The 18,065-nt window shown below is 34.0% G+C and overlaps 1 protein-coding gene across 7 annotated transcripts in view; it reads left to right on the top strand.

Moving 5' to 3' along the window:
* The window catches only part of Sec3 (exocyst complex component Sec3), a 167,971-nt gene that overhangs the window by 103,342 nt on the left and 46,564 nt on the right, over positions 1–18,065 (top strand). For all 7 annotated transcript variants that reach the window (XM_069833368.1, XM_069833373.1, XM_069833370.1 and 4 more), the window contains exons 9-10: positions 7,615–7,861; positions 8,845–9,110. In XM_069833368.1, coding sequence (XP_069689469.1) covers positions 7,615–7,861; positions 8,845–9,110 — 513 coding nt within the window. The remainder of the gene's footprint in view (positions 1–7,614; positions 7,862–8,844; positions 9,111–18,065) is intronic.

Below are 18,065 nucleotides of genomic sequence, written 5' to 3'. Positions count from 1 at the left end.
TGATGATGATGATGGTGGTGATAATAAAACTTACTCTTTCAAATAAGATGCTGAATTGTTCCCAATCTGTCCAAGGCGTAGATCCACACATTTTATTTTTTATGGGACACTTATTTAAAGTTTATTTTGTCACTGAATTTGTGTAATTTGTTATTGCCAATTTTAGGTAATCAATTCTTGGAGTTGTCTTGGTATAGGTCTATTGCCGACTTAGCAACACAAGAATAATAATAATAATAATAATAATAATAATAATAATAATCGGCTGGAGTAAGATAAGGGGATCTCGGAGGTCATATTCCTTATGAACTTATCCTCTCTCCGAAAATGTCACCTAACAAATTCATTCTGTATGAACCATAACATTACTCTGTTAAAAAGAAGAAAACAGTTAATAGCCATTCTTCAGTAAATTTAACTGTCCTATAAAGGGAAACAGAATATCGGAACAGTAAACAACAGTTGAAACCAGACTTCATCCATAAAAACATAAAAATATTCTAACCAACCTTCAATACTAAGGCATCAAATCTGCAGCCGTTCACAGTAATGAATATGCTTCTCGTGGTCGCAGAAATGGTTGTTTTATACAGTGGTTTAGTTGAAAAAAATATTTACAGGAACTCACCTTATCAATTTAGCAATCTCGAAATGCATTCGTATTGGATATCAGATTGCCATCTTCATGTTTTCGACTTCTATACATCTTTATTTTCCAGAATATATTCCGGTCAAACTTAACCGCTGGTTCTGTCATAAACATTTTCAAATCTGTCACAACACGCTGACAGTTCAACACTGACGTTATGTGCAACCCTTATTATGGTGGGAAAGGGTAATTTTTTCTTGTCCTTGACGAAGTCTAAAGGAAGCTACTAACTTCTGTGGAGGTAAACTGACCACATACCACCTTACTTGAAGAACACAGTGTATATATACAGCACCTTCAACTTAAGATCAGGCACCGGAAGGCAAGCGGGCAGTACTCTCAAGTGGTAACACTCAGCGGCATTGTGCAGTAATTGAACTGCTAAGGGGCCTGGCATGCATTCTTTCTACCTGTATTTAGTGTTATTTTATCTTCTGTAAAATTAATTTAATGGTGTTTATTTCCTTACCTTAAGACATAAGATGTTCAATATGATTTCCACCAACTTCAATACAACTCTCACACTGGCGAAGATGCTGAAATACATGATACAATTCCTGCCTTGAAATGCTGGAGATCATGGCCGATTATTGTCTTGAAGGTCCTCTAATGCATGAGGATTGTTCACATACACTTTATGTTTTAACATATCCCAAAGATAAAAGTCACATGGATTAAGATCAGGGGAACGCAGGGGCCAATTAACGATCACTTCTTCACCAAACACACGCCTTAATTCCTGCATAGATCACTTGGCTGTATGGGCTGTTATATTGTTTTGCATAAACCATCCATAATTTTTTTCATCCTCGTTCATTTGTTCAAAAAATTGAGACAGTATATCATTGATGTAATGTTGAGAATCTACTGGAAGATTGGCCCGATTATTCTCCTGGAAGTGATTGCACACCACACACCAACCTTAACATCATTAGAGGTGCTTCATGAAGCACATAGGGATTGTTGTCACTCCAATAGTGATTATTCTGTGAATTTACATATCTGCTTAAATGCAACCATGCTTCATTGGTAAAGAACAACAGTTCGGGATTGATTATGTCAAGCAATTATGGAATTGAAAAGCCATTTACAGAAATTAATTGTAACCTTATGATCAGGAATGTTCAGTTTGTGAGCTTTTCTAATTTTATAAGGCTTTATTTTTATTTTATTTTATTTTATTGGGTTATTTTACGACGCTGTATCAACATCTGAGGTTATTTAGCATCTGAATGAAATGAAGGTGATAATGCCGGTGAAATGAGTCCGGGGTCCAGCACCGAAAGTTACCCAGCATTTGCTCGTATTGGGTTGAGGGAAAAACTCCGGAAAAAACCTCAACCAGGTAACTTGCCCCAACTGGGATTCGAACCCGGGCCACCAGGTTTCGCGGCCAGATGCGCTGAGCGTTACTCCACAGGTATGGATTATAAGGCTTTAAATCAGGGTTTAAGTCACAGTAGCATTTGTCGCATTTTGCTACTCGACTTCTAAAAATGCAACAAACTTACTTACTTATTTACTTACAAATGGCTTTTAAGGAACCTGGAGGTTCATTGCTGCCCTCACATAAGCCCATCATTGGTCCCTATCCTGTGCAAGATTAATCCAGTCTCTATCATCATATCCCACCACCTTCAAATCCATTTTAATATTGTCCTTCCATCTACGTCTCGGCCTCCCCAAAGGTCTGTTTCCCTCTGGCCTCCCAACTGTGTGCATTTCTGGATTCGCCCATACATGCAACTTGCCCTGCCCATCTCAAACATCTGGATTTTAATGTTCCTAATTATGTCAAGTGAAGAATACAATGCATGCAGTTCTGCATTTTGTAACTTTCTCCATTCTCCTGTAACTTCATCCTTTTTATCCCCAAATATTTTCGTAAGAACCTTATTCTCAAACACCCTTAAGCTCTATTTCTCTCTCAAAGTGAGAGTCTAAGTTTCACAACCATACAGAACAACCAGTAATATAACTGTTCTATAAATTCTAACTTTAAGATTTTTTGATAGCAGACTAGATGACAAAAGCTTCTCATCCGAATAATAAAAGGCATTTCCCATATTTGAGGCACTCAGAAGCAAAGTGATACAAGTGACATTTTTTTTTTAAAATTGAGATAAGTGTATATTCTAAATCTTTAACTTCACTTCTGTTCAGAGAAAATGTAATATAAGTGCAGTTCCAGTCAGTGCTGCTCCATGTTGGCCTTACTCTTGTATTACAATGCATACAGAGTTTTGACTGAGAGGCAAACTAATACAAGTGCGTTGTTTACATAGTGTTGTTGCGTTTCTTCTGCTTATGACTAATTCATTTGCCACATTGGAGAGAGGTAACATATTACATACTCGAAACATCTTCGTGGAAGGCCTTCACACATTGAGCTGGACCAACTATACAATAAGAATAATTTTTGCTAAGTGGAGCAACTTGCAATAGCTAAAGAAATTCATCCCACCCATACACTACTCTTTATTTGATGACCTGAAGCATGAAGGCTGGGCCTATAATAAGGACTGCAAGACGTGGAAGAGTGCGTGGAAGAAAAAGTTCAAGGAATACTCGTGGTAGGAATCCTACAGATGCATTTCATGACAGAAACATAGATGTTGCAGCAGAGAAAGATGTGACTTCTTCAGATGAGGCTAGTGACATAATGAACAGCTACTAAGGCTGAATTTCATTTAAAATTAAACATTTTCTTAACCCTCTTCTTTCGGAGTACTAAAAACGACATCAACTGTTGCCCTAGAAATTGAATATAATTTTCAACCTATCAGACACTATGTATTAAAAAAGGATCTAAAAATACATTTACAATTGCAAGCCTCATCCAGATCTCAGATGTTCTTTAAACTGTCATATAATATCCTGTGTAATTTCTACAAAATAAACAAAAAAGAAATACTAGTCTATATCACAGACACACTCATTGTTAAAATTTCAGTTGTGAAATTCCTCCATGGAAATGAGTAATTCCACAACATAGCATACAAATTCCAGGAAATCATTCCAAAAATGATCCTCCATTCATTCTTAAGTTAGATGCCATGGAACTACTCTGCAACACTTATAAGGATCATATTTAAATTTTTACAGATGGATCTCTAAACCCTGATGATGGGACATCAAGAGCAGGGTATTATATTCCAAAATATCAAGAAAGTTACTTCATACCATGTTCATCCTCCTCCGTCTCGACACTGATTTGCTAGCTATTGATGCTGCTCTTCAGTGTGTTACTCAAATTTCTAAAAAATCTATTTGCATACTTACCGACTACAAGGAAGCTATATTTAATATATAGTTAAATATGTATCAAACCTATATGCACATAGAATTATTCCAATTCAGAAACTACTAAGTAAACTAAAGAAACTCCAAAAGGAAATAACATTTCAATGGATACCTAGTCCTTGTGGTGTACTTGGAAACGAGAAAGACAATAACATTGCGAAATAGGCAACATATTTGCAACCAAGACCTCTTCAAGTGATATCTCTATCCAAATGCCTTTGCTTCAGTAAAGTCTCATTTTATAAACTTATGGGTCAACAATTGGTTCTCTTCTGAAAAAGGAAAGATTTTACAGTCCGTTCAAAAGAAACCAAATGATCTGGAAATGTACAAAAAATTGCCCAGACATGTTCTAACATTTTTAACAAGAGCCAGAACAGGTCACATTGTCACACAATTGTACCTACATCGATTTCACCTTTCTGATACTCCTACTTGTCTGTGGTGTAACAATCATGATGAAGATCTGGAACACATTCTTCTATATTGTGCATCCATAAACCACAAAAGAAGTAAATTAAAATCATCAATGCCAATTGCAGAAGACACAGCTCTGCAATATATATTGACTACTCTGGCTACTAGCAACAGGCATCTATTATGAACACTGTTCAAAATACTCCTCACTTTTCATGAAAAACAAAAACTGAATAGACTATAGTGGACTTTATGTTGTCAGCAAACAGCTGGATATGTTAAGAAGACAGTGATTCTTTCGGTTATACAGATACATTTTGTGTTATAATATGATAATTAGAAAGCTCAAATGCTGTTAAGAGAGAAATGTTTGAATGTTGTACGCAATGTTCATGTTCTTGTTTTAAATAATATAAAAATACTGAGAACTGTTGCACTTATATTACTTCTCCACAAAAATATTTTCGTGGAAAAATAATACAAGTGACTTTAGGACCCTATTTTACTTAAAATGTTTTAGAATAGATAATTTCTATGTAGAAGTTAAAAAATATAGGTACCAACATACATATCTGTAAATTTACAGCAACATAGTCCTGTAACAGATTTTTTAATTTCCTTTTCAACTACAAAGTCATTTATCTCAAATCTTACTAAATGTCACTTGTATCACTTTGCTTCTGAGTGCCTCATTTATTCTGCGTTTAATTTCCTCCCAAATATAATTTATGTTTGTTACTGTTGCTCCAAGATATTTGAAATTTTCTACCTCTTCGAAGGATAAATCTCCAATTTTTATATTTACATTTCTTACAATATTCTGGACATGAGACATAATCAAATACTTTGTCTTTTCAGGATTTACTTCCAAACATATCGTTTTACTTGCTTCAAGTAAAATTTCCGTGTTTCCCCTAATCATTTATGAATTTTCTCGTAACATATTCACGTCATCTGCATAGACAAGAAGCTGATGTAATCCGTTCAATTCCAAACCCTCTCTCTTATCCTGAACTTTCCTAATTGCATATTCTAGAGCAAAGTTAAAAAGTAAAGGTGATAGTACATCTCCTTGCTTTAGCCTGCAGTGAATTGGAAAAGCATCAGACAGAAGCTGGATTATACAGACTCTGCTGTATTTTCACTGAAACACATTGTAATTAATCGAACTAGTTTCTTGGGAATACCAAATTCAATAAGAATATTATATAAAACTTTTCTCTTAACTGAGTCATATGCCTTTTTGAAAGCTATCAATAACTGATGTACTGTACCCTTATACTCCCTTTTTTTTGCAACAAACTTTCAATGTAAATGTGCAAAAATCCACAACCACATTTAACTTCAGAAACGAAGATGGTAGTGGAAGAAATGAAATTAGAGATGTGTATGAACTAATCTAAATTTAAATGAAATGCTAATAGCAGAAAGATATTGAGCAATAGATGTTCAGGAATGGATTTCAAAGAATTGGCATAATTCATGTCAGTTAAGTGAACAATTTCTTCTAATTGATTTTTATAATTCCATCACATACTGTGAATTGTGAGCAAGGATTTAGTTGCATGAATCTTGTAAAAACTCAAATTAAAAACCGCCTTTCAGTAAAAAGAGTTAGCACTCTGCTAATGATAAATCTTGAAGGGCCTACTCGTAAAGAATTTCAATGTTTAGAGTGTCCATAAAAGTAAGTATTTTAATGTGATGTAAATTCAGCAATAATTGATTCTAAACATACCTACTTCTAATGATTTACTTACGTAAGTATATCTAGAGTTTGGTAAGATGGATTGAAAGTAGTAAAACTCCAAGAAACAAATTACGTAACTTTTTGTTTCTGCATACTTTATTAATTTTATCTGCGTTGGCTCGATAATGGATACTTATCCATCATCATATCACAATGATAATTGCATTCATTGAGTGCAATATGTAATTGATTACCGCACTAAGTGCGATATGTAAATGATTACCACAGTCAGTCAATGATCATATCGTCGCCTGAATGCAAGAACTAGGTAACTTGATTTTTCATATTTTGTGACATTGCCTATTTACTTATTTATTGCACTAAGGAAAATGTCTCGTTTTCTTGTACCTATTTGTTATATTGGAAAATAGATGTCGCTGGTATCGTTCGATCAGTTACCTAGTTCTTGCATTACATTTTGTGCGATTTTTGCTATGCTATAAAAGAGGAAACTAAAAAACGCAAATTTCGAGTTACCTAGTTCTTGCATTCAGGTGACGATATCATGAATGCATTAAACGCATTATTAAATAAACGCGGATAAAATATTGTGTGTGGGATGAATATAATTACCACTCTCATGTAATTACAGAACTCAGCTGATGCCTTGTTCTTGCAAAACACATTCGAATAGTAATGATGCTCATTTCCCATTAGTTGCATAAATAACTATTATCCTTCTGCACAATTATTTATAATATTACATGAGTATTTCGCAATTTGCACAAATATAATTTTTAATTTGTGCATTTCTGCGATAATTATTTATTTTCGAGCTTAAACCCTGCTTTAAATGTAACAATTTCTGACTACAGACACACCTGTCTGTGCAGCTACATGCGAGGTAGATTTTTTTCAGATTCGCCTCTAAGAGTGCTCCGATACCATCAAGCTTTTCTTCTATTAGTACAGTGCGTCTCTTGTTTTTCTTCCTGTTTAAAATTAAACCAGTGGTACAAAATTTCCTGAATAGTCTTGAAATCGTGATCTTATGTTGGATCAGAGAATTTACGATGACAACTTTTGTAGGATTTCTTCTTCGCATACGTCAAAAGTAAAGACACTCTCTGTTCAGTGGTAAATGCCATGATAAATTTGAACTTAAACAAAGCACAGTTCACCAAACACATTAAATGAAAACTAAAACTGACCAAACACGTACACACTTTACAAAAGACAAACTAACATTAATTCTATGCTTGGGTTTTCCCGCTTGAGATACCGCGGCCTATCCGCCCGCCTGCCTGCGTGCCGCTGCACACCGCTTAGTTTTCCCACTATAGAGTATGGCCTGTCATCCACCTGCCTGTCGTGACCAGGTTGTGTCTTAAGTTGAAGGCACTGTATATTAATTGAAATTAAATTGAAGTTGATTATGCATAGACATATTCAAATAATTTGTTTTCAAAATAATAGTGCATCTAGTCTACTTTAATGTGTAAGATTTAATAACTTATGTAATAATTACATTCATGGTTTTCTGTTTAATTTTTAGGGTAATGATGCTAGTGAAACTTTGAGTTTCCATGCCAGGGACTTGACCTTACCCAAACATAACTCCATACATCGAGACCTGGAGGTGTACACAGAATTAATGCACTGGTGCAAAGCCATGGACCGCAAGGCTTACACTGCTCTCACCAAAGTGTACACTAACTCACTGAGCAAACTCTATGAGCGAGATATCAAACAGTTCTTTGAGGAAGCACGGCAGCAAATTTCTGGCATGAGAGAAAAAAAAGGTAGGTAAATTATGCTGTCATTGGTAAGTTAATTTTAAGAATTTTTAGTTGTGTAGTTAAACTATATGGATATTATTGTTAACTAAAGACATTCCTTCTCATTTTCCTTCGTACTGTTCTTACAATTCTCCATCATTTCACGTTTTAGGCACTTATTTGTTATGGTCTCCTTGGAAATTATTTTCTTCTTAAATTCAAGAATTAAGTTCTAATACCTGTTACGTTCACAAGGAAGAAATTTCATTTCATATCTTCAATTGACGATCCATATATCTTTCCCTTTGTATATGATATTCAATATGGCTTCAGGGATTCTATTTTTTTGGAGGGAGGGGAGGGGAGGATGAGTTTTCCAGTGTAATTGGTAATGAGAAATAGAATTCAAAACTGGTTGAACATTGAGTTCCTTCGTGATATCTTCATTTTTTAAGTCGTTGTGTAGCCACCTGTTATTCTCATATAATTGAATACTTCATTCCACAAACTGTTAATCTATTTTCATTTTCTGTCCTAATTACAAATTTTCACTTTGATAATAAAGTAGAGGTTATAAAGTCGTCCTAGGAACATATAGAACCTTCTTCTAGTATGTTTTTGTACCAAAGTTAGTCTCTTTATGGTATTTATTATGTGATTTTTTCTGTTAAATTTTGTCATTTTTGTAATGGGTCTAATTTCTCGTAATACAATAATGCATACCCAAGACAGGTATACTTGTTCACTTTTTGCAGTATCTTAATATTTAGGCAAATTTTTCTCTGTGCACTAAGTTTTCCAGAACAGAAGCCTTACTTTAGATCCCTCAGTATTGATTTTCATGTTAAATTTTTCTCTGCTGCAATTTGTAAAATATCTAATTCTGTCATTACAATGAGTTCCTGAAATGAAATGATTTTGCAGCTAAAAAACATGCTCTTGTAAAAGGGAGTTATGCTAGACCTCCATATAAAGTCTCTTATTCATGTTTGTATTATTTCTGCTAGGGAAAGGAAGTGGCTCCAATCAAGATATTGCTGGCAAATTAAAGCAGCAAGCACAGAGTTTTGGAGGACCAGCCAAAGCACCTCCTCCTTCAGGATTGCTTGGCGTAGAACGTGATCAGTGGGGTGTGGATGTTGATGCTGCAGAAAGACAGCGCTTTGACGAAGTTCTGGAAAGGGCTCTGGCTGAGCTGGAACCTGTATGTCTAGCAGAACAGAATTTTTGTGTTAGCTTCTTTCAATTGGACGTTCTTAGCCCAACAACAAAGGTATCAGATCTAGTATGTTTTTACTCTCTCACTCTCCTAGTCTTCCTCTCTCTCCCTTTTCCCCACTCCCCTCTCTCTGCATAAGAATTGTTGAACTGCAGCATCTTCTTGGCTTACAATAGAATATTTGTATGGATTTAGCATTTTCATGCATTTTGTCATGAGGTTGAAAGTTGAAACTATAAATAAGGACGACAACTTTTAAGTATTTCTTTCAGACTTACAATATACATGTGAGCAGGCAGCAATATAACAAATTATCATATCACCATCATCATAATCATTATCACCATTATTGTCATTGGTACCACCACAACCACCATCATCGTGAATGCCACCATAGGCTACAACTTCTCAGTCAGTCTTTTTTCACTCTTCTTATATTAATCTTTCGTGTGTTTGTAATTACTCATTTATTTCGGAAGTAGCTTTATAGTAAATGAATTGTGTACTGGTATTGTAAAAAGGGACCTAAGTCACTTTCTGTAAATTTCTCCTCTGTTAATACACGCTTCTTATTTTGTATAGATCCTGTCTCTTTGAACTTCTTTACTAGTTGGTATATTGTTGTTTTATCCGGCACAGGAGAATCAGGAAATTGACGACTGAACTTATGGCGACTCCTTCTCCACAAAGACTTTTTTGCGAAAGTATTACAAATAAAAATGCGTTGTTCTGTACTGCACCTCATGACACAACTTACACACTCGGCATTCAGCACAAAACTGCAAACTGCTTTCTACAATATTTTGTTGTGCGGGATCTGGTAGTCCAAGAATATTCTCTCAATTGTTGCACATGTCTGAGTAAATTGGCGGACTCATTATTACTGAGCAAAAGAACGGTAAAAAAATTATTAATTATTGCTAGATTTCTGTTAATCATTCAATTAGACCTTGCAAACCAATTCATATGTACTTTGCACCGGATCTAGTCCGAGAATAACAGGGCCATAAACCTGGGAGCAGATAGTGGCATTCCGGGAACTAGTTTTGTGCAGCTTCGGTAGCATTTCGTCTCGTCCACCCAGTATAACGAGATTAGTAATAAATAAAAATATATTTGTAATATGGAATACCGTAATTCAGAGATAGATGACATAACTTCGTTAGTTGGAAAATCGTCTTCATCTGTAGTATTGGTGCTACTACTGTCATTGGTACTAGCCACAACAGAGTTTATATCTTCAGAATCTTTATTACTATTCTTTACACCTGTGTTAATTATAATCTGTTCTATCTCTTCTTTCATTAAAAACTCGAGCCACCAATAGTCATTTCGATCTTCTTAGCAATTGCATGTCTTCAGCCAATCTTTTTTGCTGACATCACTTATTGCTTATGAAGTCATTTGTTCAGAACCTGGAGTGAGAGGTTGTCAGCAATTTTATTTTCATATTGGAGTAGTGGTCTTCCAGCTTGGGGTTTGAGCGAAGTGCTAACAAACCATCACCATAAAAAAGATCTTGTTATGAAACTCCAAAATAAGTCTCGAAATGGAATTGATTCTTTGGCGTGATCACAGCAAAGGAATAAGGTTATGAGGTTGGTACTTGGAATGTCACGAGTCCTTATAGAACAGGATTGATTCTTTGGTGCGATCACAGCAAAGGAATAAGGTTATGAGATTGGTACTTGGAATGTCACCAGTCTTTATAGAACAGGACGGGTAACATTAGTAGCAAAAGAATTAATTAGATATAGAATAGACTTTGTGGGTGTACAGGATGTTAGGTTAGATGAAAATGGCATATCACCAACAGGAGATTACTTGTTGTACTATGATGAAGGAAACAGTAACCACCAATTAGGAACCAGATACTTTATTCAAAAAGAATAAACTCACCAGTAAAAAGGATCGAATTTATCAGTGACAGGTTGTTGTATTTAGTACTTATGAATATATGGTGCAATATCATAGTTATAAATGCTCATGCCTCTACAGAAGAGAAAGATGACCAAATGAGAAATTGGAACACACTTTAGATCAGTTATCTAGATATCAAATGAAAATTTTAGTGGGGATTTCAGTGCTAAAGTACGATGGGAGGATATTTTTAAACAGATTATTGGAAAAGAGAGTTTACATGTAACAAGTAATGATAATGGAGTTAGGTTAGTCAACTTTGCCACATCAAAAAAATTTAATTGTGAAAAGTACAACATTCCCACATAAGGATATCTTGTATATAAAAGTCAATGTGGCTATGTATGTATGTATGTATGTATTCAATACAAATCTACACTCTTTGACCAATATTTGCCAGAGTTTGCACATTTAACCTTCATAACCCGGAGAAGAACATAGGCTACATTAAAATTGGACCGATGGACGTTAAATTATTGAAAACAATAAAAATTAGAAAGAAATAAGGCATGTATGATATTAAAATGGCCTATTCTACAGTCAATTGTCTTTTATTGACGTCATCCAGTCACGTCTTCTTCCGTTGTAAAGCGGCCATATTGGTATTGAAATATTGAATAAAATGACATTAAATTAAAACTACGTAAATGAGGGACGATCTCTTGATTGAATGTGTTATGGGCATAATATACAGTACAAAATAGCATAAAACACGTTTTTGTTTAATTTTTAAAAATTCAAAATCGAACATGATAGACAGCAAATATGTTGTTGTTGTTTTCTAATGCCAGGCGTTTGACAATAAAGTCATTTGACCTCTTGCACTCCAATATTTTTCAAAGATATTATCATGACCAGCCACTGAAGCACAGATTTTGAGAGACAGCAAATATGAAAGCATTCATAACACGTAAATTGAAGCGTTGTGGTAAGGTGAATGACTGTAGTGTATGGGAACACAGGTTCGAACCTGTACTCAACTCATATATTTTTTTATTATTATTTTGATAATTTATTTACATTATTTTAGATACGTTATTTTATTTTAACCCGCCATAAAGGGAGTTTTACTACATAAATAATATATCCATAGTATTTTATTTATGCTGTCTCAAACAAAGTTACCATAAAATTATGTGAATGTACGTTTATAAGCTCACTAAAAATGACAGTATATTAATTCTAAAATATATGTCTTTCACATTATTGTTGTTCATGTCCGAATATGTGTTATTCCTAATTATATCTATATTATCATGTTGTGAATGTACTGTATATATGTTAAGCCTACTGGAAATAACAATCTGTTAATTTTTAAAATAACTTTCTCTCAAAATATTATTCTTCAAGTTCAAAAATGATTTATTGCGAGATTATACTGTATTCTGTACATAAAATAAAAAAAAACAATGAAATAATTAATATACAACATTATTTTAGATACAGTACATTATTTTATTTTAAACCGATATAAAGGAGGGTTTTACTACACAAATAATATATCCGTAGTATTTTATTTATGCTGTCTCAAACAAAGTTACCAAACAATTATACTGAAATATTAAATAAAATAACATTAAATTAAAATTACGTAAATGAGGGACAATCCTTTGATTGAACGTGTTATGTGGCATGAATATACAATATAATATGGCATAGAACACATTTTTCTTTAATATTTAAGAATTCAAAATCAAACATAATAGGCAGCAAACATGAAAGCATTCATAATACGTAAGTTCAGTTGCTTTACTAAATAGCTCTGGTAGGGTCAATCACTTTGGCGTAGAGGAACCAAGGTTCGAACCTGTTTTTTTTTATTGTTTTGGTAATTTGTTTGCATTATTTTAGATACGTTATTTTATTTTAATCCGACATAAAGGGGGGTTTTACTACATAAATAATATCCGTAGTATTTTATCTATGCTATCTCAAACAAAGTTACCATACAATTATGTGAATGTACTTTGCGTATGTAAGCTCACTGAAAATAACAGTGTATTCATGCTAATGTATATGTCTTTCAAAATATTGTTGTTCATGTCCGAATATGTGTTATTGCTAAATTATATCTATATTATCATATCGTGAATGTACAGTAGTATGTATGTTAAGCCTATGGAAAATAACAATCTGTTAATTTTTAAAATAAATTTCTCTCAAAGTATTATTCTTCAAGTCCAACAATTACGAGATTATACTGTAGAGCCTGTTCTGTAACATAAAATAAATATGACATAATTAATATACAGTATTATGTACGAGTATTTGTAAGACGTCATTTTTCAAGTCATATTTAAGAAACTGGGTATGACATAAGCAGGCGTAAAGCAGACAAGGGGTACAAAATTCTTCAATCCTATTATATATATTTTCTATTTCCATATTGATTCTTTGATACGAGCAATAATGAGGTATAATGTAATTCACGATGAGACCCGAAGGGGTTCAGACTGGGAACAAGAGAATTCCCTATTTATTGTTAACTGTCTTTAAAGTCAAGCGAAAGCACATGTAGACAGGAAATTACACTAAATTAGTGTCAGCACAGCTTTAGATCAAAGTAGAACATTGAGTCTATACTGATGTAAAGGAACCGAGGAGATGTTTTTGTTTAGCTGAACTACAAGACAAAACTAATTAAAAACAAAAACAGTAAGGTATATGACATCTTTTCTCTTCGGTGCCTGATCTTCAGCTGTTTTAAATTCTGTTAATCTTGGCAGGTGTTTTGGCTAAGAATTCATGTAAGTGACACTATGTAAAGATTCATCTTTAGGGACTAGGAAAGCTTAGTGATGACAGTAATTCGTTTTGTTTTTCTATAATTGAGTTGCCGAGATCTCCTTAAGTCTGAAGCAAAAGGAAAACCTGAGCAATTCCGGGTGCGTTTAGCTAGTACTTTATAAATATACTTGGACTTCTCCATACAACACACAACCAAATAGATCACATCTTGATAGATAAACGAAGACATACCAGTATAGTAGACATTTCATCTTTCAGAGAGGCAGACTGTGATTCTGATCATTATTTGGTAATTGAGAAACTAAGAGAAAGACTGTCAGTAGCCAAGCGAGTAGAGCAACAAGTTAATGTAGTTGTAGTAATCTAATGCCCAAATGCTTGGATATATTCCATTTGCTTTCTTGCTTCCCAGTAAAGTTCAGTCAGTGTTCTTGTAGGTGACGTCTTGAAAACTAAACAACTCGAAAGGTGGTCCTTATTCGTTGTAGAATTGTCTTCACAACACAGGATACAATTTGGAGAGTTGAAGATTCCAATTTTATAAAAGTGCGCAGCCAAATAGTCGAGACCTGTTAACAATCTGAATGTTGCTACAGCATCAAGTCTTGGGTGTTTGGGAATTAAGTATTCATTTTGCAATATAGCTGCCCATGATTTGACATTATTTTGAATTTTGAAGTGCTCCAACAGTTCTTTCTGGAAGTTTCTTTTATTTTTCTTTTGCAGAATGATAGGGTAAAATTTGATTTGGTTTCTTTAAAATTTTGGTGCCCTTGTTTGCCAAAGATCAGCAATACCGTGGATCCTGCAATGAGAGGCTATCCATTGAAGATGGATAATTTTATTTTGTTTAAACAATAATCTGATAATCTTTTTTATTTCTAAAACTTTACTGGAGATTGGAGAATTATTAGTAAAAGTTAATGTTAGGAGATTCAATATTCCGAAATTAAAAGACGAGGAAACTAACCAACATTATCAGGTCCAAATTTGAAATAGGTTTGGCACTTTAGGAAGTTTCGATGAAGTTGAGAATGAGTTAGATATTAATAGTGTGTGGGAAAATATCAGAGATAATATCAAAATTTGCAGCTGAGCAGAGCTTATGCTATTATGAAACTGAGAAAAAGAAACCTTGGTTTGATGAAGATTGTTCCAGGCAAATAGAGATAATTATTTCAATGAAAGACAGGATGCAAGTCATATACTTAGGAACAAAAAGAGAGATTACTTGAAGGAAAAATTGAATGAGGTAGAAACAAATAGTAAGAATAAAAACATTACAGATTTACTTATATAAGGACATAAAGGAGTTTAAGAAAGGATAAAAGGCAAGGGTAAACACGTTCAAGGATGAGAATGATGACTTGCTTGGAGACTTTCATTCCATCTATTTTGGGCAACTACTAATTGTACATAAGCCAAATAGAAATGATCGGGACAGTATTCAAATACAAAATAGTGAGCCATTTATACCTGAACCTACACTTTCTGAAGTCGAAATTGCAATAGAAAAGCAGAAAAAGTACAAGCCTCTAGATATCAATAAAATTCCAGCAGAATTGGTATAAGAGGGTGGAAACACACCATCTAGTGAAGTTTATAAGTTCGTACTTGCTATTTGGGAAAAAGAAATTGTACCAGAGCTATGGAAAGAATCCATAATCGTACCATTCTTCAAGAAGGGAGAAAAGACTAATTGTAGTAGCTTTTGAGGAATATCCCTTTTATTGATGTACAAAATTTTGTCCAGTATTCTTTTGAGAAAATCAACTCCATATGTAGATGAAATTATTGGGGATCATCAATGTGGTTTTAGGTGTAATAGATCGACTATTGATCAGATTTTTTGTATGCAACAGATATTGGAGAAAAAATGGGAATATAAGGGCACAGTACACCAGTTACTCATAGATTTCAAAAAGGCATATGACTCAGTTAAGAGAGAAGTTTTATATAATATTCTTATTGAATTTGGTATTCCCAAGAAACTAGTTTGATTAATTAAAATGTTCAAATAGGCCAGTTTCTGTCTGATGCTTTTCGAATTCACTGCGGACTAAAGCAAAGAGATACACTATCACCTTTACTTTTTAACTTTGCGCTAGAATATACCATTAAGAAAGTCCAGGAAAAGAGAGAGGGTTTGGAATTGAATGGGTTACATCAGCTACTTGTTTATGCGTATGACGTGAATATGTTAGGAGAAAATCCACAGACTATTGGGGAAAACATGGGAATTTTACTTGAAACAAATAAAGAGATAGGTTTGGAAGTAAATCCCGAAAAGACAAAGTATATGCTTATGTCTCGTACCAGAATATTGTACGAAAAATGCAAATATAAAAATTGGAAACTTATCCTTTGAAGAGGTGGAAAAATTCAAATATCTTGGATCAACAGTAACAAATATAAATGACACTCGGGAGAATAAATATGGGAAATGCCTGCTATTGTTGTTGAGAAGTTTTTGTCATCTAGTCTGCTTTCAAAAAAGCTGAAAGTTAGAATTTATAGAACAGTTATATTACAGGTTGTTCTGTATGGTTGTGAAACTTGAGTCTTACTTTGAGAGAGGAACAGAGATCAAGGGTGTTCGAGAATAAGGTACTTAGGAAAATGTTTGAGGCTAAGAGCGATGAAATTACAGAAGGATGAAGAAAGTTACACAATGCAGAACTGCACGCATTATATTCTTCCCCTAACATAATTAGAAACCTTAAATCCAGATGTTTGAGATGGGCAGGGCATGTAGCACATTTAGGTGAATCCAGAAATGCATATAGAGTGTTAATTGGGAGACCTGAGTTAAAAAGACTTTTGGGGAGGCCGAGACATAGATGGGAGGATAATATTAAAATGGATTTGAGGGAGGTGGAATATAATGATAGAGACCGGATTAATCTTGCTCAGGATAGGGACTGATAGCGGGCCTATATGAGGGCGGCAATGAACCTCTGGCTTCTTTAAAAGCCATTTGTAATTAAGTGAAGTAAATCTTATCTCTTCGAAAATTTTGTTAATTCTGTATAGGGTACATATTAGAGCTTTTTCTGTTTCACTATTTCAGTTAATTCTCTCTTAGTTGCGTCTGAATTCACATTCATGTTTTTGTTTTCAACTAAAGAATGTTCTTTTTTACTAGCAGCGATTGTTGGGACTCTGTTTTCTTGTGTTTTCGATTACTTCATCCAGAGTAGTGATGCACTGAGACAGAAGATTTGAAATAAGACGTTGTTGTAGCTATTTTGTGTAATTGTGATGTTCATTGTAGTCTTCGGATTTGAAATCAGATATTAATTTTGCCCCTTAATAAATCTAATCTTATCCCTAGCATGAACATCAACTGCTTCTTGACCTGCACTTTAATTGATTTTCACTTCTGGCACTACGTCATGTTGCCAATATTTTTTCGTGGTATGAGTTTGAACCCATGTTCTATAGGTATACACTACTGGCTTTCTAGGATCGTGTTATTCTTTCTAAATGTCCTTAAGTATGATGCCCATTCTAAAACAATATCAGGACGCTTCATTAGAATATGTTACTTAATTTTACATTTCTTAAATTTAATTCCCATACTTTTAATGAAGTGCTATAAGATGTGTTTCTTTCCTTCAAATTAAATTTTTTCTTTAATGACATTGAGTTAGTGCAATATTGGGATATCTATTTGCTGTTGGCAAAATTCTAGAAAAGTTCTGCACACAACATATTTTTCAAATGTGTCCAAATGTACATTTTTCCCATATGACTGACGTTTTTGAGGTATAGAAACTATTTTCCCCCCCACTACTTTCTGTCTTTTCGAATTCTGTATGTATTCCAAATGGTCCTAACACTTTTCCTGTACACTTTGCAGTTCTTTTTGATACTCTGTTTAAAGAAATGAGGCCTTTATTATTTTCTTTTTCACAAATTACAGTACCTTCTATACCAGACACCTACCTTTAGAATGTATAATTTTATGTGGCGATTTTTTGTTTGGTGTTTCCATGCTATAGAGTATGTTGAACACAACTGGCTGATAGCAAGTTATTGTTTTCATCCACTGCTATGTGATACTTTTGCTGCATGATGGTATACACTCCATATATTTAATGTTTATGCTATAGTTTGCTTACTCACCACCAGCACTGATTCATGCAATGCATGATACTGCAAAAAATGCCTGCCATGACTGTTTATTTCTAAGAGTTCTTCATATTTAATAAGGATATCTTGAAATACAGTTTTAATCATTGTAGTAACTACACATTTTACTTTCTCCCTCCTCCCAGAATATGCGCATATTACGGATCTACTCTCTTCACTTTTATACTCCCAAAAGTAAAGTCTAAA

This window comes from Periplaneta americana, chromosome 8 (genome assembly GCF_040183065.1).
Source record: "Periplaneta americana isolate PAMFEO1 chromosome 8, P.americana_PAMFEO1_priV1, whole genome shotgun sequence".
Classification (NCBI taxonomy): Eukaryota; Metazoa; Arthropoda; class Insecta; order Blattodea; family Blattidae; genus Periplaneta; species Periplaneta americana.
This window is presented reverse-complemented; position numbering and strand designations above follow the sequence as displayed.